General features: G+C 39.8%; 2 protein-coding genes across 3 annotated transcripts; one reads left to right on the top strand and one right to left on the bottom strand.

Moving 5' to 3' along the window:
• The first annotated feature begins 21 nt into the window (after positions 1-21).
• Positions 22-10,323, top strand: orc3 (origin recognition complex, subunit 3). 2 transcript variants are annotated; one of them, XM_042072620.1, is made up of 20 exons: positions 22-224; positions 370-421; positions 1,977-2,071; positions 2,802-2,946; positions 3,092-3,196; positions 3,978-4,141; positions 4,357-4,496; positions 4,629-4,788; positions 5,122-5,235; positions 7,211-7,344; positions 7,765-7,828; positions 7,939-8,055; positions 8,170-8,249; positions 8,331-8,464; positions 8,599-8,684; positions 8,764-8,861; positions 8,983-9,124; positions 9,204-9,320; positions 9,740-9,819; positions 10,056-10,323. In XM_042072620.1, exons 1-20 carry the CDS (start codon positions 201-203, stop codon positions 10,159-10,161), a joined length of 2,157 nt encoding a protein of 718 aa, XP_041928554.1. In that variant the 5' UTR covers positions 22-200; the 3' UTR covers positions 10,162-10,323. The 2 variants fall into 2 exon arrangements, with proteins under 2 accessions (XP_041928554.1, XP_041928553.1); XM_042072619.1 differs by having other exon boundaries at positions 23-224; positions 1,974-2,071.
• akirin2 (akirin 2) lies at positions 10,221-13,051 on the bottom strand. The gene is made up of 5 exons (XM_042072621.1): positions 12,370-13,051; positions 11,479-11,619; positions 11,232-11,381; positions 11,075-11,146; positions 10,221-10,985 (listed from the first exon to the last, which is right to left on the bottom strand). Exons 1-5 carry the CDS (start codon positions 12,539-12,541, stop codon positions 10,975-10,977), a joined length of 546 nt encoding a protein of 181 aa, XP_041928555.1. The 5' UTR covers positions 12,542-13,051; the 3' UTR covers positions 10,221-10,974.
• Between the last annotated feature and the right edge of the window lie 6,581 nt (positions 13,052-19,632).

The following is a 19,632-nucleotide window of genomic DNA, read 5'->3' as shown; positions in this document are numbered from 1 at the left end:
CACATACGCATAGCCTTCTCTTCTCTCATGACGTGTTCAACCGCGGGAAACATACAAGGAAGTAGTGAAACAATGTGAGATCCAGCTAACTCGTTGAAGTTTAGCTATCAGCTTGTTGCAATAAAGTATTCTGTTTACGTTTATGAGATAAGGAACAAAGCTATTTCGAATATTATCCAAATAACGGACATACGCTAGACATGGCCACATCATCTGTGTCGAAGGTAAGTTAAGGGAGTTTAGTCCGGAATTGAACGAGCTTGGTTTGAGCAAGCGTTGTGTAATTGAATGCAGATAGTGTGCAGGGCAATCTTTGAATATAGGCTAATAAAATAAACATATGTAATTACATATGTTGTCAATCCACAGGGATGTTTTGTTTTCAAGCCAAGTTCTAAGAAGAAGAAGATTTCTGGTGTTGGTGAGTAATATAAAACGTAGTTCATGCACTGAAGACCATTCCCTGAAGAGAATTATAGTTGACAGCATCGTACAGTTAGTTGAGACAACTTTCAACTCTGACAGCAAGATATTATCAAAGGTTGGTCAAAGTAACAGTGCTAGAAGTATAAAAAGTTAACAAGTCATGGGTACGTCTGTCGATCAAAACTATACTTCAAAATACAACCCCACTTTCCTACAAAGCTGGGACGCTGTGTAAAATGTAAATTAAAAACAGAATGTGACATTCTTTGTCTTCAAGTCAGGTAAATCCATAATTTGTTACAAAAAGGACATAGAAAAAAATATCTATAACTGACAACTTTGCTGTTTTATGAAAAACATATGCTTATTTTGAATTGAACAAAAACATATGCTTATTTTGAACCATATCTCAAAAACGTGGGGACAGGGGCATCCTAGAGACAGATGCCTCATATCTCAGAAGTAAAGATGCAGGCAATCATCACTCTGAAAAACTGTGAGGGCAAATAATGCAGCAACATAAGCATTCCTCAATGTAAAATTGTGACGAATTATGATTAAATTATAATTGAAATATTCAGAGAAATCTTGCATGTAGTGACAGGAATGAACAACAATATTGATGGCCATGATCTTCAGGGGCTCAGATGGCACTGCATTAAAAACAGACCTGTTTCTCTAATGAAAGTCATTGCATGGGCTCAGGAAAACATTCAATAATCATCTATGTACACCGTTTGATGCTCCATCCACAAATGTTCGTTAAAAAGTTTACCATGCAAAGAGGAAACCATATTTAGACATGATCCAGACATGCAGCCATCTTATCTGGGCCCAAGCTCCTGTAGACCAATCAAACTTTTGCATTATTTTTAAGAATCATGGATTCTGCTAGGATTCTGCATCCTCTGAGCTAAAGAGGAGAGGGACCATTCAAATTGTTATTAATTCACAGTTAAAAAGCCAGCATCGATGATGGCATTGGATGTACGTGCTTATGGCACGGGCGCATTCTGCACATACAACAACAGTATGGCTCCATAGTTAAGGAGTCCAAATCTGTCAAGTTTAGTGCATAGTGCATGCATAGAATAAAAAACATGATTAAGAAGCCTGTTGAGCTGCTTGAAATCCTATATCGGGCAAGAATGGAACATCTAGTTCTCAAAACTCCAGCAACTGGTCTACTCCGTTCCCAAATGTTAAAAGACTGATGTTAAAGGAAGAGGTGGTGCTAAACAATGGTAAGCATGCCTCTATCCCAACTTTGAAAACGTGTTTTTGTTGGCATCAAATTCAAAATGAGCATGTATTTTTCATAAAATGGTACAATTTGTTACTTTCAACATTTGATAAACAATCTATGTTCTTTTTTAAGTTAAGTATGGGTTTAAGTGATTTGCAGATGGTTACATTCATACTTTATTTACATTTTTGGGAATGGGGTTGTATAAACAAAGGTTATCTCTCTGATTCTGAAGTCTTGCCGAATTATTTGAAAAATACTGAAAAAACCCACTAACATTTGTACCACTTGTCTTTCCCAGAAGACTATTTCATTCAAGGTAGTGATGATGGAGAAACAGCAAAAGTACGGTTCGGCATCTGTCAGAGGCTTTGGGACATGACGAAATCTGAGACTGAGGTAAGCATGACCCTGTCTTTCCACAGTTCCTAATCAAGAAGACTGTTCTCTCCACAGTCTATTGATTGTACTATGGCTAGAGTAGTATACATGTTTTTGTTCTTTTTATTCAGGTTTTGGATATTAAAATAAATTGTCCTATTGCACTTGTAACTGTGGACAAGTATTAATGGACAGTTAAGGCTGGCTGACAGGCTTAATTAGGTGGGTAGGTGTGAGATGGCTGTTAAGTTTAGTTCAGTGCTGGCTCTGACACTCCTATTACAAGTCTATTATGAGTTATTTTGTTTTGCTGCTGTTCCTCATCAGCTTGGTGAAGTCCACAGTGCCTGTTTTATGCCAAATTTATTGGCAGTGCACAGAAGTGCCACAGTTGCCCACCCTGCTGATGAAGGGGTCTATTTCATCTCCATCTTTGGACAGTTATCAAGTCACTGTAATTAAATGATGTACATTTAGGGCTCTGATGTACATAACGGGCCAAATCTAAGCTCGAAGCCAAAGTTAATTCAATGACTGTGTAAAACCTATTTGCTGAGATAATACCATCAGTGGGTAAGCTCACATGACGTGATATTTTACTTACTGGCTGACTTTGCCCATCATTAGCATTATGGCCCTGAATGTCTTATTTGCCTTTTGATTTAGTGGTGCTTTTGATAAAGCAATAGTATTTGACATGCAATAATAGATTGACATGTAACCAAATCCCAATGTCATGTCTCAACAGATGCTGCAAGATGAGCTAAACAAGAACATCTTGGATAGCCTGCTTGAGTTCATTAAAAAGTGTGCCTCAAACTTTCAGTCACAAGTGAATGACTGGGCCTCTATTATGAGAGCCAGTGAGATCCCTACAGCTGCCTTGGTGCTAGGTAAGGAAGGGGAAGTCGGTGATGTGGGCTTAAAGGACAGTTCTATATTTGTGTGTGTGTGTATGTTGCAGTAATCCTTACTATTATTAATAATAGGTTATTATTATTCATTCTAAAGCACAAATTTCTTTTTCTCCTTAATTAGGAGTGAATGTACCAGATCATGACATGACATTCCAAAGCCTTTCAGATCTCTTGCAGCAGTCTGTGACTCCGTTTGTGGTCTCTGTGCAAGCCAAAGAATGTGCAGGTGTGCTCTTGTTGCTACAAATGCTTTCTTTTTTATGCTTGTTATCAGTGTTTTTGCAAACAAGGCATCTGTTTCTCAGTATTACCTTGCTGAATGCGGGGAATGAGGGGCAGCCGTGGCCTACGGTTAGCACTTCAGACCTGTAACCGTAGGGTTGCCGGTTCGAACCCCGACCAGTAGGCACGGCTGAAGTGCCCTTGAGCAAGGCACCTAACCCCTCACTGCTCCCCGAGCGCCGCTGTTGATGCAGGCAGCTCACTGCGCCGGGATTAGTGTGTGCTTCACCTCACTGTGTGCTGTGTGTGTTTCACTAATTCACGGATTGGGATAAATGCAGAGACCAAATTTCCCTCACGGGATCAAAAGAGTATACTTATACTTATACTATACTTATAATGCTCATCTTAGGGCTTCCATCCAAAGTTTTAACCCAACTTTAATCATCAACTGTTCTGTCTCCAAGTGTACTGTCTCCTAATGTGACATGAATGTAAGCGTGCTTTGTGATTCATGTTGGGATTTAGAATGATGTTTCAGTGATTCAAGCATTTTAAGCACCCAAATAATTATTTAAAAGCCAAACAAAAAGCCATTTGCTAAAAGCCAAATGGCCCTTGTAATATAATTGACGTGTGTAAGTCGCTTTGGATAAAAGTGTCTGCTTAAATGAATAAATGTAAATGTTGACTTGATGTTTCAGTGATTGGTGCATTTAAGAACCCCATCTCATTCTTTAAAAGCCAATGAAAAAGATATTTAGCCCTCCGATGCTTCTCTTTAGCTCTAAAGCACCTGATGCAGAAGGTGTTGGAGAGACTCATGGGAGTTGATGTCACCATGGATGATGATGAGGACAATGGAGGTCAGTGCAGTGCTCCTGTCCACCAGAAGAGGGTGCACTGCTCCCTCAGTTCACTCTGCGATTGGTACAGTTCGGTAACCAAGGTAAATGTTAAAGAGCTTCCCTTTTTGATGTTCACCCGCAAACGTATCATATTTAGATTAAGTGGTTTTAAATAGAAATATTTAAAAGAAAAATACATCACCTATCTCTACACCACAGGACACACACAAACAATTATGTGATGTATGTTCAGATACGTTAAGTATTTAATTGAGTATCATGATAAATGTGTGTGTGTGTGTGTGTTTTTTTACAGAAATTTGCCATTACATCTCCAGGCAAAAAACGTACTTCAGCAGCCAAATACATGCTATCTAAGCCACCTATAGTAGTCATTTTCAAAGACCTTGAAGCCTTCAGCCCTCGGGTGCTACAAGACTTCATTGTGATCTGCAGGTATTCAGGGACACAATAAAAACCAAACCCTCTAGCTCATTTACTCAAAGAGCTAGGATTGAAAATGAGTAAGACCTGAAGCTGAACCTCCTCCATTTCCTTTTTTTCCCCTCAAACTGTTTTGCTCTTCAGTCGCTACATCCAGAAACTTCCTTTGATGTTCATCTTTGGCATCGCCACGTCTCCCAGCACCATCCAGCACATGCTGCCCCACTCTGTGTCCTCTCTGCTCTGCATTGAGCTCTTTCAGTCTCTGTCCTGCACACAACACCTGGCCACAGTCATTGACAAGGTAAACATTGTTGGTCATTTTGTTCTCCCTTCTTTTTGTTTTGCAAAATGGCCGTGGACACTGACTGACTGACTTCATGCAGCTGTCCTTGGCAGGGGCGCTGTTAGATAATTCGGGCCTTATGACAGAATAATTCTGGGCCCGATCATATATAGTATTATTGGAGCCTGTTAGTGCTGGGCCCTAGAATCGTCCTACTGTTTTATAGCTTATAGATTGATCAGATTATAGGGCACGGCCAACATGTGGGATACAGGAAATTAAGGATTTTTGACTGCATCATACCATCTGTGTTTTGTGTCTGATGTATTTTTTAAATGATTTCTATTTCAGCTTGTTCTGAATCCCCAGTTCCCCTTCAAGCTCACTGGCAAGGTATTGCAGGTGTTAGTGAGCATTTTTCTCTACCACGACTTCTCAGTCCGCAACTTCATTAAGGGCCTTCAGGTGAGTACTGTTTAAGAACGTAGTACAAAAGTTAACACAGGCTCACAAAGTACTTTTTGTTATACAGTACATAGTTCAGATAGCTGGCATACTCAAAATCCCTTCACCATTATTGTTTTAGCTTTCTATTCTTTGCTGTAATGCATAGTCAATACACAGCTATACCCAGAGGTGGAAAAAGTACGAAAATATTGTACTCAAGTAAAAGTACCAATACCTTGATGAAATATTACTCAAGTACAAGTTAAAATACCGATCTGAAAATGTACTTATGTAAAAGTAAAAAGTAGTTAATTTAAAATGTACTTTAAGTAAAAGTTACTTAGTTACTTTTTTTTTTTTTGGAGGGGGGTGGGGGGGGGTACCAGAACAACCAGTTTTACCAGAGAATTTCTAATGAGGAGATACAGCACTCAAAAAATCCTCCATAGTAATGCATGGGGTTGTCTACAAATATCACAACCCTTCCGCGGCAAAACGTCGACATGTGAATACATTGAGCCAATCATGTGGTGTGTTGTAAAATACACTGAGCCAATCATGTGGTGTGCTGTGAAGACATCGTGCCAATCATCTGTTGTGATCTCGCTGCTGGAGCAAGATTGGTGTCGTGAAGCCTTACGCACACGCATTTCTGCCGAAATAGATGCACGATAAGTGCCCAAAAAGTGTTGCAATATGGCCGCCGAGTGGAAGTACTTGCCTGAAAAGGACTTTGGTCCTAGCTCGAGTTGCTGCAGCCAGCAGCTAAGGCAACCAATAAGTCTTGAACGTGCCTACTGAAATTTCGTCAATACTTTGTGGAAAAGCCTCTGTTTGTAAAGACAGCTTCAAGACATCCACAAAGTATTGAAGAAATTTTCAGTAGGCACGTTCAATACTTTTTTCCTGTGTCATTTCACTTTAATACACATAACTCTTATATTTGGATTTTTAATATGTGTGTTAATATAATGTGTGGTGAAAATTTCGAATAGACTCACTGGAAGTTTAAGCTAATTACTAAAAATATATATGTATATTTTCACCATATATTTATTTTACCTGAATATTTTAACTTCCAAATTAAATGACAAAATGAATGTCAGACGAAATTTAAAGTTTGACTGACTGGATTTTGTATACAAAACATAGTGAAAACTGTCTAAGGTCACTCTCACTCTCCCTTGCTAAAGAGCTAAATGGTTTAGTCCGCCTGCACAATTCATAAGGTAGTCTATCTTTTGTTTATTTAGTTGAGCATCGCTAGTAGTGGACTGCTAATTGTTGTGCTGCTGGTGCAATGTTTTTCTCCAAGAATGCCAGGTTACTAAAAAGAGAGACATCAAAAAAGGGGAAACAACTGCTAATACACTTCTTTCCAAAGAAAGGTGAGCACTAACGTCAAAACACTTTGTTTTGTGTTTGCTTGAATATCTCCGCAATCATTAGTGCTAAAACGAACTGAGAAAAACCAATAAATAGCGGAAAATACACCTTCATAGGTTAGGCTACACATGTAATCTGATGCATCTCGTGATCCAGCTCCATCTCCATCACTTTCAGAAAGACTGCTTGGCGCCAGCTTGATTCATGTCCTGTTGTAGGCTACATGCTGATCATTATCACTAGGCTAGTGGTTTAGGGCGCGATTTCTTTTCTCTCCCTTTCTGTTTTCGTTAGTATGAACTTTTTTTTTACTCAAGTAACGGATGGGATTTTTGATGTAGCGAAGTACAATACTTCACTCAAAATGTAATCAAGTAAAATTTAAAATACTGATTTTATAAACTACTTAAAAAATACAAAATACACAGAAAAACTACTAAATACAGTAACGTGAGTAAATGTATTTCGTTACTTTCCACCTCTGGCTATACCCCTCGTTCTTGTAGTCCCTGAACAAAACATATCAGCTATAATCTTTGTTGACCGTGGTTGTTTCTCGGTTGTAACCTAAAGTATGTTGTATCTGTGATGGCTGTGCCCTGCTCAGCTGGCCTTGGTCGAGCACTTCCACTCCCAGCCCCTCAGCAAGCTGTGTTGCTCTAAGAAGGAGGTGTTGGCCCATGCCCAGTCACTCAACCACCAGGATGTGGAGAGGGTCAGACAGCTGCCATCCTTTATGAGGTGCGTATGGACACTATTCAATATTAAGTCCTCCAGAGGGATACTTCAGTGTTACTTTTAATTCTGTACGTGGTCAAAATAATAATAATTTCACTTTTTATTGGTGTGTTTTAATGTCATTTGTGATAATTTCAGTCAATACACCTAAAAAACATGAATGGGCAAACTACATGCCAAAAACATACACTTACAATGATGTTTCTGGTCAGAGACACACACATTTACAGTACATTATGTGTTGAACTAGTGGGTGCATTTTTGTTATTATTCAGTACTATAATTTAATAAACATTTATACCAAGAAGATTATTTTAAGATGAATTCCATGTCAGAATATTTTGTTTTCAGGACTTTTGTTTTGGTGAACAGCAGTATTCCTGTCACGTTGCTTTAACACAGGCACATCTTTTTTCTTCTAAGGTATGTGGAAAATCAGGAGCCACAAAAGCAAGTTGAATTGCTGACCAACGATGAGTGTGTAAAGGTGACTGAATGCCTCTCTTTTAATAGCCTAGCTCTTTGTTGTTGTTCAGTTTGTGGATTGTTTTAAAACTGCTCAGAATATTGACCTTATTTGCTTTGGAATCATTTCAGGAAGTGTGTCAGACTTTGCTGAAAGCTCTCAGGAAGTATCACAAGAACTACTACCCCATTGTCAGATGTCTTCATACTTTGACATCCTCTTTACCCAAATACCCCTTGGGGAAACAGGTACTGTCAGGCTAAAAGAAAGGAGGGAAATAATTATGGCCCAGATAAATGTCTGATGCAGCAAATCAACTTGACCGGTTTTACACTCATATAGACTGGTACTGTTGTTTTCAGATCAGAGAGCTACACATATCCTGTTTGGAGAAGAATATTTGGGAGACTGAAGAATACAACTCTGCAATGCAGCTACTTAAGTAAGACATTGTAGTAATATAGGGTGTGATAAGACACAATGTGAATATTTCATAGAGGTGACTAATTTTGTCCTTTCTCAGATTGCTGGCCAAAGATGAGCTTGTTACAGTTTTGCAGAAGTGTGAGGTCATTCTGAGTTCCAGCAAGTCAAAGAAAATGAAGGCTGCACTTGGACAGCTTCAGAACTACTTGGCAAAGTTCGATCAACTTGACAGTATGTTTACATTGGTTTCAAGTACATTGACTGTTTGCCGTTCATAATCTTCAATTGTATACAGCTGTCAACAATTTGCAACGCATCAGAAACATCGGTCAAGCAACAGTTTACATTTATCATGTGTCTGTTAGATCTATCGGCAGAGGAGCTTATCCAAGAGGCTGTTTCACCAGAAAAGGATCTTCATAAAAAAACAGACCTTTTCCAGCTTCAGAAGGTAAGTCAAAATGCATATTATGGTAGCAATCGGTGTCAGCCTTTTTACATGAGACTCCTCATGTTCTGTATTTCATCAGACTCTTCTAGAGATGAAGGAATCCAGAAGAACCAAGAAGATGACTCCTTTTGAGGTGCTCCGAAATCAAATTCTGGAATTTTTTGACAGTCTTGTAAGGTAGGGAGAATACATACATCTGCCATACTGTGCCAAGCAAGACCATTTAAGAATTGCAGTAAAGCTATTTGCAAGATTATATTCTTGTGATACAATGGATTTATATTATATGCATTTATAGAGTGCACCTGGTTCCACCTGAGACACAGCCGTTGAATGAGGTTTGCTATTATGGTTCCTCTGGTGTCCTACGGAGACATCTCAATGCCACCCCTCGTACCTCCATTCAGACTGCCCTCAGTCATCCCTACTACTACCTACAGGTAAACCAAGCATATGCATGTGTGCCAACTGTAGGTCTTTGTACCGACAGTTAGTTCATGGGAATGTGTTCTTGTACAGCATGAAGGTCTGAAGACGGAGAGTGGGACAGTCTCAAACGCAGCTCCAGACATCTGCATTGCATACAAACTCCACCTTGAGTGTGGGAGACTAATTAACCTTTTCGACTGGCTGGAGGTAGGTTTGATCCAAAACTTTAACAATCCTCTATTCAAGTGTTGACATGCCTTAATTACTCTAAACAGGGTTCCCACTCAAATGTACAATTCCATGACTTTTCCTGACAAAAAAATCCATGACTTACTATGAAATGACTAGTACAATATACCAACCAATGATTGGTATTTTAGAGTGGGAGAATAAATGGGCATTGAATAAACAAAGTTGGGCTACTCAAGCAAGCAGTTAAGCCTAATAACCAGATATACACCAATTCGGCATGGAAATATATTTGTATTAATGTATTATAAATACATTATAAATATATTAAATTCTGCAATGACTTTCAAAAATGTCATATTTCAGAAATTCCATGATCTGTGGGAACCTTGTCCCTGACATGTCAGAAAAGTAATTCATGTTTTTTCTCCTCAAAGGCTTACTCCACAGTTGTCAGTGCAGCAGAGGGTAAAGATCCTGATTCTAGTGACTACGGCAAAGTGAATGAACTAAAGCAGTATCCTTACTTTAACTATGCAGTGTTTTATTATCTTAAGCCATATTTCATTAATAGATAAGAATTGTATTACTATTTCAAAGTGTATGGCCTGATTATCTCAGATCTGTAGTCATGACAGGTCAGTTTTACTGCTAAACACCATCTTAGTAATGTTCTGGCCCATTTACTTTAGTGACTGAAAAAAGTTCAGGCATGCCTTCTACCAGTAATGTTCCTTAATCGCTTGTTTCAAGTGCTCGATTCATCCAAGCAGTATCAGAACTTGAGTTCTTGGGATTTGTGAAGTCCACCAAGCAGAAAACCGACCATGTTGCACGACTGACCTGGGGAGGCTGCTGAGCTGCTCTGCAGTGCCAATTGTGTCAGAGGAGTCGAGGCAAATAATGACAAGTGCTGGGTTGAAGTCTGTATTAAAAAGTTTTATTGTTTACATTTCAACTATGTAAGCAGGAAAAAAAATGAACAGGATAAAGATCAAAATAAATATGAGATGGTATTGTGTGATTTGGTGATATTTTTCTAGTAGTTGCTTATGTGTTACAGTACAACATATTTAAGGCTCACACTACCCAAAACAGCAATCCTCAATCTTCACTGCTGTTACTTATAAGTGAGACTTTCCAATATTGAGAGAGCAACCACGGGATTGAACCAAAACTGGCCCACACAATACTTGTTTCTATGTTACAAACTATGTATTGCCCTTTATTTGAAAAAACACTGACCTGGGATACCTTTCACTTTCTGACCACATCAACCTGTATTCATTAAAAATGGCTGATCAGTAAATGTTACATGGCATTCTGAATAACTTTGATATACAAGTAACAAAAATAATATAAAACACAAAGGATGTGGAATGCCAAGACTAAATAAAATCTGAGAAAAAGGCTTACAGCAAGTGATAGGTAGGCCACTGGTAGAAAAATCAGGAAGGGTCAAAAACATAGCTTTACACCAAGAGGCACCTAAATGCTTAGGAGAGGGTGTATACCACTGACTGAAGCTTTTAAGTAGCCTTTGCCAACAAGTGAAATATGGCACTTTTTATTTGCAATCAAACACAGTCTCTGGCATTGACGTCATCAGAGAATAATTCAAATCAGTCACAGCAGTACATCAGCTTGTGTCCTAGTGGTGGATGGGTCTTTCTCAGGAAACATCTAAGGAAAGAGAACGAAGTGTTACAGCCTAATGCAAACCGACTCTTGCCTACTCATGCAACTGTGGTGTTCAAAAATGAGGTACTTACAACTAGCGGGTTGCTCTTCAAAGCGTCGCATTAACTGATCATGAGTGAACTTCACGAAGGTATCATATTGTTCTGCAAAACAAAATTCGTCCTTTTATATTGGTGCACCAAAATGATACTTATCATAAATGCACCACCTTTACACTAGAATACTCACCCGCCAGTTTGGAAGTCATCATCTCCTCGTACTCTTCACGAACTTTTTCCTCCCGCTCCTTAATAAGACGCTCACAGATCATGCCCACTTGCCTGAGGGTGAACAGCGGCTGCTCTTTCCTCGATGGGGAGACCGAACCTGAGGATGCGCCTAAAAAACAAAACAGTATTCTAACTACTGTGCACTTGTTCATCAACAAGGGCAACAAGTTAAACAGCTCGATAATACGACGATAAACCATACATACCTTGAAGACTGCAGCCATTTAAGATGGACATGCCAGGCTGCGACTCAGGTGAAAGGCCATCCGTCGGTTGAAAACTACCGTCAAAATGCTTCCTTTTCTGCATCCTCTTGTACTCTTGCTTAATGTTATGAAGAATTTGCTCTGTGTGTATAAACAAAGGGGTTATTTAAGAGATCCACAAATACCTGCGCCGATTCCAATCACAAAATGAATTAGCCGGACGAATTACCAAGAGCTACATGTCATTCTTATAACTAACGTTACTATTAGTCATAATCTTTAGCACCGTATACGCCTCATCGGTTATTACATACAATAACCTATAAAAAGCAACATCAGGTTATGAAATCCGTCACTTTAAATAACTGGCCATGAGAGCCAAAAGCCAAAGAATGTCTTCAAGTCACTTGCAGGCTTTAACAGCTAAGTTAGGCCAACTTGGACAAACGTAATATATCTGATTAACCTTAGACAATGGACATACCTACACAGACATATCATTTGATAGCGGTTGTAACCCTAAAGTAATCCTACATTAACTTGGAAGATACAAGTTAACAATTAACGTGCGTAAACTACGTTAACGTTACCTAAAGTCAGCTAATGAGGTAACGTTAAATAAGGAAGCTAACGTTAGTTGAGGCCCTGTCTCTACGCTTAACACAAATGTGGTTTGCTATGATAACGTAGTTAGAGCTAGACATGCAGAGGTAGTTGGAACACCAGTTGGCAACATTGTAGTCGTCAATTTTGTGTTATTGATACACTTTAACTACTAATCATTGAGGGTAACGACCCGACTAGATAACGCAAAGTAGGTTAACTGAAACACAACCACACCAGAGCATTAACGTTAGCAAGCTATGCTAACTTAGTTGACTAGCTACCAACCTGTTGTAAGTTTAGAGGAGACTTCTCCGAATGGAGAGGGTTCATTTCGAAGGTATTTCCTCGGTGAAGACGACGATGGTGATACTGGAATACACCTCCTCCTTTTAGGTGATGTGGGATTCATCAGAGGATCGAAATCCATTGTCCTTTTCAGAGTAGCTCCACACGCCATAACGTTGGTTAGCTAGCTAGCACAGGCCCAAGAGCACTAAAAAGCAAAAACGCCTTGCGTAGCAGCTAGTTGTTCCTTCCCCAATAAAATCTACGTTACGAGATGATTGAGTCCATCCAGTTAGAAACTATTTATTCACACCACCAAGTTTTCCCAGATTGTCGGGCCTTGGCTAGCGTGTTGTGAGATGGCCAAACGACTAACGTGTTCGAATGCCAACTTCACACAGTAACCTGCCTCGCTAGCTACCGTTAACTAAGATAATGCAATATAGCTAACGTTAACGTTAGCTTACGAAAACTCCTCTTAATCCCAAGAAAATAACAGAAGGCGGTCAAGGTACTTCCACCTGTATTGTCCCCTACTTTTCTTCCCTAACGAATCTCCTGGCGATCGACCTTTTTATCGATCTAGCAGCCGATGGTGATAAGCCGACGAAGATTTTTAGAGAACAATTTTTGTTTTGGACGTCAACATAGCTCCACCGTTTCCTGCGTTTTGATGACGTAAATTTGAACTGATGGGCATGCGCAATTCATTTTTTCTGGTAATTGTAGTCCGGCTGGGTCCTCCACGATTAGTCAGAGATGATTAGCATTTGGACTACTGCATTTGGAAATGGCTTTAATTATGGCTAGTCTGGCGTTGAAAACTTAATATCTACGAGATTCGTTGTCCTCCACAAGGTTAATTTACCATTAGATCTGACCATTAATTAGGCTGCCAAATACCAACCATAACTGGGCTATACTACTTTTTTTTTTTTACTATCCTGGCTTGCAGTTTCATTTTTACCTACCACTGGATGGCAGTTTTTGGTATATATCTATCGCTTTGGCATTACTGACGAAGCTTTAAAAACATAATTTATGTTATTGTTGGCATAAGGTCAATACATTTTCAGGTCAATTTGTGGTCTGGTCTGTGCTCCATAGGCCTTTAGGGCCTTCTCAGGGATGGGCAGTATTTCTGACACATATTACTAAAATAAAATAGTATTTTGTAATTTGTATTTTATTGATTTGAAGAAAATGGGTTTGTATTTTTATATACTCTAAATACTGAAGAATGCGTTCAGTGATGATATAAAAGTGCAAAATGATACATGCAACCAGGGTAGGAATTTCACGACGGCGTAGCCCCTTGCGTTGGCCGTGAGGCCCCTTTGAAAATCAGAGGTTTTCCAGTTTTGAATTTGCAGTAAAGTTCGACATACATGGATGTCTCCAAATTTGGGCTTTAAGTTTTACAATGTGTTTAAATTGTTACACATGATTTCATAACGGGCCAAATACAAAATAAATGTTACAAATATCGCCTATATATTGATAAATCAGAGGACAGCTGACTAAGAGTTTGTAAAAGTAGCCTTAATGATCACAAAATGCTAAGCATGCATCTAGGCTATTAGCTGAGCTGTGCTTAAATTGTTCAATACATGATTTCATAACAGGCCAAATATAAAATAAATGTTATATATAGCCTAGATATCTGTAAATATTAGATAGTCAGATGATTTACAGTTCTATGTAATATGTCATGTTTTCATTTGATGTTTTTGTAATGTTTCATACAGTGATGCAGGTCTACTGCAGTGAATAGGCTAAATACAACTTTGATAATTTGTATAGCCTACTACTAATAGTTAACTTTGGCCTTGGTGCCCTGACATGTGGCCTTTGTGCCCCCCACCAAATATGCCCAACTGAAGGCCAAGTGGCCTTGCCCCCAGAATGGTGAAATTCCAAGCCTGCATGCAACATCTTATTAGTATCGACTTAAGCTAGGTTCACACTACCAGGCTAAATCCAATACAAGTCTGATGTTTTGCAATGCAACTTGTAGGCCTAGTCTGAAAAGTTATACAAGTTCATGCGACAATCCGCAATTCGGTGGACTTAACAGCGACCGTTTGTTGCTCCGTGAGATTGCAGCTCTTCACCGTTAACGTTAGTCTGCAGTTGGCATGGCAGCTCGCAGGTCAGCAACAGCTCGGCGGCCACGGCAGATCTTTCGCAGAGTAGCCTAGGACCGTCCAGCTGTCCCGAGAGATCCCCTCCACCAGACAGTGAAGTGCTGCACCGCTCACGGATAGATGGAAGGATGTCCGATGCCAAGCTAGGGCAAAAGCTAGCCATAGCAAGCTCCCAATGGACAAATGTCAACGACATCAGCTGACTTAGAAGCAGTAAAAAGGACTAAGAATAACACGAAAACTATCAAAAATAGCGTAAATAAATAGGAAAAACATTTAACTAGACAAACCAATGCAAAAAATAAACATGACATTACATAAAATTACGAACATTACATAAAAAGTGTTTTATGTTTTATGTTAAGTGTTTAAAGACGAGTGTTGAAGGACTGTGCAGAAGAGCTGAAGGATGTTTTTACAGACATTTTCAACACCTCTCTGGAGCAAGCAGTCATCCCATCACTTTTCAAAACTGCCACCATCATACCCGTGCCAAAGAAATCATCACCATCATGCTTCAATGACTACCGTCCTGTAGCACTCACGCCCATAATCATGAAGTGCTTCGAACGGCTAGTCATGTCACACATCAAAGCCACCCTACCCCCCACCCTGGACCCCTTCCAGTTTGCATACCGAGCCAAACGATCCACGGAGGATGCAATCTGCTCTGCCCTCCATCCAGCCCTCACCCACTTAGACAATAAAGACTCATATGTGAGAATGCTGTTCATAGACTTCAGTTCAGCATTCAATACCATAATACCACAACAACTCATCAGCAAACTGGACAAGCTAGGATTCAGTACCTCCCTCTGCAACTGGCTGCTGGACTTCCTGTTGCAGAGACCACAAGCAGTACCTCAAGCACTCTGACCCTGAGCACGGGGGCCCCTCAAGGGTGTGTGCTCAGCCCCCTGCTCTTCACACTGCTAACACATGACTGTACAACCACTCACAGCTCCAACCATCTGGTGAAGTTTGCGGACGACACAACACTGGTGGGCCTCATCACCTAAGGGCGATGAGGCTCAGAGAAGAAGTAGACCTGCTGGCTAAATGGTGCAAAGACAACAACCTCCTGCTAAATGTCAGCAAGACCAAGGAGATTGTTGTCAACTTTCAGAGAGGCCACAAACAACTGCCACCACTGTCCATCGACGGAGATGCTGTGGAGAGAGTGAGCAGCACAAAATTTCTGGGGGTGCACATCAGCGACGACCTCTCCTGGACCACCAACACAGCATCACTGGCGAAGAAAGCCCAGCAGCGCCTCTACTTCTTGCGCAAATTGAAGAAGGCAAGTGCCACGCCTCCCGTCATGACTACATTCTACAGAGGGACCATCGAGAGCATCGTCTCCAGCAGCATCACAGTGTGGGGCGGAAGCTGCACAGATCAGAACAGGAAGACCCTCCAGCGCACTGTTAACACAGCTAAGAGGATCATTGGCAAGCAATGCAAGCAATCAGGATGCTGAACACTCTACCCACTCTCCCATCACTGACAGCCCCCCCCCCCCCCCACCAGCCAGGAACCTAGGAAACTAGGATCCTGTCTACCCTACCCCCCCCCAACACCGCCCTGTGGAACTGCACTGTGACTCAGTGGCGCAGCCTAACGTGTTGCTGCTTCACATCAAGCCTGATATACTTGAAATTACTGCATATCAATGTAAATATACAGGTCACACAAGCACAAGTTTAAACTTCATGTAACTGTTAAGACTATATAAATATACAACACAACTACCTCTATTTTTTTATATATATGTCCTATATTTCTATTTTGATACATACATGTTCTATATTTCAGTCAGCACTTTAATTTAATGTTTATTGTCTATGGCTATGTCTATAGTATGTCTATGTCTGTATTTAAAGTATGTCTATGTCTGCATGGGAAAGTAAGAAACGAAATTTCAATTCTTTGTATGACCAGTGCATGTAAAGAAATTGACAATAAAAGCCGACTTGACTTGACTTGAAAAACAAACAAAAACATGATGCCAGACGGAGCGGCGTGTCTCGCCAGCGTCCCCGTAACCTAGCAACTCAAGTCAGTCAGTTGGGTTCAGTGTGTGTTTGTTTGTTGTTGTGTGCATGCGGGTCAGTTCAGTATAGCCTATATCACCAGTCCTCACTGGCGTAGAAATCTAATATTGGCCACATTATATTATAATATTGGCACCTCTGCTGAAGATGACGAAAAACCTGTATAAAAAATAATCTGTTGGTGATTTATTGTAATCTCACAATGAAAAAAAAAATAGGAAAGATCCAATCTTGAAGGGAAAATCTCATAAAGAAATAAATATTTGTAGCAAGAACACGTTGCTCACAATTATTGGCACCCCTGCTTGTAATACCTTCTTAAACCTCCCTTTGTCAATAAAACAGCTTGTAATATTCTCCTATGACACCCCATAAAGTTGGAGAATACAAAGCAAGGGATTTAAGACCGTTCGTCTTTACAAAATCTCCCCAGATCGTCCAGATTCCTAGGTCCACACTTGTACATTCTCCACTTCACTGCTTTTCTATGGAGTTTATCAGGGGACTGATGGCAATGTCTGAAGCTTGATTTTGTGTTCAGCAAACCATATTTGTTTAGATCTGGGCGTTTGTTTTGGTTCATTGACCTGATGAATGATCCAATCATGACCAACTTTTAGGCAGAGATTGACAGATTTCCTTTGAAAATGTTTAGGTTTTTCTTGGTGTTCATGATACCATGCACCTATTAGGTTCTCAAGGCCTTTGGGAATAAAAACAGCCCCACAATACCACAGCCCCTCCACCATAATTCCCATTAGGCATGGGGTTCTTTTCAGTATAGACATTCTTCTATGTATGCCAAACACACCTAGGTTTACATTGGTAATAAATGACGGGACAGGCTTTTACCTGACATGCCCCCTAAATAAGCTAGGTCACTTTTGAAGATTTTTTTGGGGAGACTTGGAGACCCCAAGATGCATCTTTGTCTGTAACTCTCCAACAGTGGTTCTTATGGATTTTCCCCCCATACCATCCTCCATACTGTACGTGGGGCAAGAAAATCATGGGTCTTTGTCCAAGCATGTTTGTCACATTTCCCGATGATTAGAATCTTTTAATCATTGTTTTAACTATAAATAGGCATTTTCAACAAAGTACCTAGTTTTAATAGACATTCTCTGATTTACACATGTCAACACACGTTCTTTATATTTAAATTTAGTGTATTATCTTGTCTTTCCAATGTTGAAAAATGACTAGAGGATTTAGCCTCTGTGTAAGTTCTGAAAGTGTGTGCTTCACCTCACTGTGTGTTCACTTTGTGCCGAGTGTATTTCACTAATTCACGGACGCAGAGACCAAATTTCCCCCACGGGATCAAAAGAGTATTACGATAATTGTTTTTCCGGATCATAGGGATTCTGAGGGACCACTTACTTTAGACTGCAGTTTATTCCCACAATCAGACCTGTTTTCTTTTCACCCCCTGAAAATCTGGTGACTTGTTGCCCTGATGAAGAAAATCTTGTGCTCAAAGTTGACCGTTGACCGTTATTTGTCAGATACTGTACTCTGCCTTTGTATTATGTATTAAAAAAATAAGGAGTCGTGCAAAGGCAAAAGGCAGTAACTGACATATATGCTTACCACCATATAGATCATTGAACACCTTCATTAAAGTCTAAATCATGGCATTTGTTTTAGATGACACACAATTACTTAGACATAATAGTTGTTGCTATCCAGTGCTGGGAGTGCATTCAGTTGGAGTCAACACGTAGACTAAAGAACTTCAATTTTGTGTGCAGCAAAACCAACAGGGTGACTACAGATAGATGACACAAGAGTGTACAGTATGAATAAATACAACAACTATCTGACACCAGACATAATTTCACTGCATTTCTTACTTCCAGTAACTATATGCATGTGACAATAAACTTCCTTGTATCCTTGTATCCTTGTATCTCTGATAATTAAAAACAATACTTTATTTGAAAGAGAACGCAAAGATAGCAAATGAATGGATGGTTTAAAATTCATGTATGGAGATAAAAACAAGTGACCCATTCTTTAAATTGAGGTTTCTTATGACGGTGGGCATAACATAAGCAATGTAATTTCCATTGTTTTGGATGCAATAAACTTGATTTGAATTATGCTGTCACTCCTCCACAAGACATGAGAGCCAAAAAGCCTTTCTATTGGGGGGCATAAGAGGACAATGTTTTATACAATGTCTTCTTTCTTTGTTTCCTCAATGCCCCAGTTACTGCCTTTTGCCTTTGCACAACTCCTTATTTTTAGTACATAATACAAAGGCAGAGTACAGTATCTGACAAATAAGGGTTAAAGGTCAACTTTAAGCACAAGATTTTTTATATACAGACATTTCTTCATCAGGGCAACAAGTCACCAGATTTTCATTGCTCTACCTATAATACATTTGTGTAGACAAAACAAAAAACTTTGAAGTCATTTTTCGCAGTTTAACACTCTGGTCAGTTACTGCCTTTTGCCTTTGTAGAGCAATATGGTTTTGGGAGTTACTGTAAACACAACCCTCTATTTTTTCGAAAAAACAGTCACATTGAGTATGGATATTTATCCACATGATAAAGGAAGTCGTTAATATCCCAAAAATAAAGTACTCATTTTTGACCAAAAATGCAGTTACTGCCTTTTGCCTTTGTAGGGCAGCATAGGTCAGTAGGTAGTCTTTAGAATGTTCATAAAACCAACTGCCAGTCCACACTGCGGTGTCTCCATCCAACAAACGGCAACAAACACAGACGGCAGGCCCACACTGACCCAACTGTTGGTGTTTGTTGGCGTTAGTTGAAGCAGTGAGCTTAGCTCCTATACACCCCCCCCCCCCCCCCATGCACAGATCCACTCCCCCACGAGATTTGCAGGTGAGCAGGAGGATCAAGGAGCAGATGGAGGATGCAGTGATAATAATTGACAAAGGTTTAACATAAAGGACCCATGTATACTTATGACATCAGTTTAATATATTTTTATGTATTTTCATTGGAATTTCTTAAAATACAGACGTTGTAGCCTACCCTGAAAAACATGCAATTTAGAGGTCACAATGTGAAACTGCAAAAACA

The sequence above is a fragment of the Alosa sapidissima genome, chromosome 19 (genome assembly GCF_018492685.1).
Source record: "Alosa sapidissima isolate fAloSap1 chromosome 19, fAloSap1.pri, whole genome shotgun sequence".
In the NCBI taxonomy this organism is placed as follows: domain Eukaryota; kingdom Metazoa; phylum Chordata; class Actinopteri; order Clupeiformes; family Clupeidae; genus Alosa; species Alosa sapidissima.
Note: the sequence above shows the minus strand (reverse complement) of the source record. Positions and strands in the feature narration are given on the sequence as shown.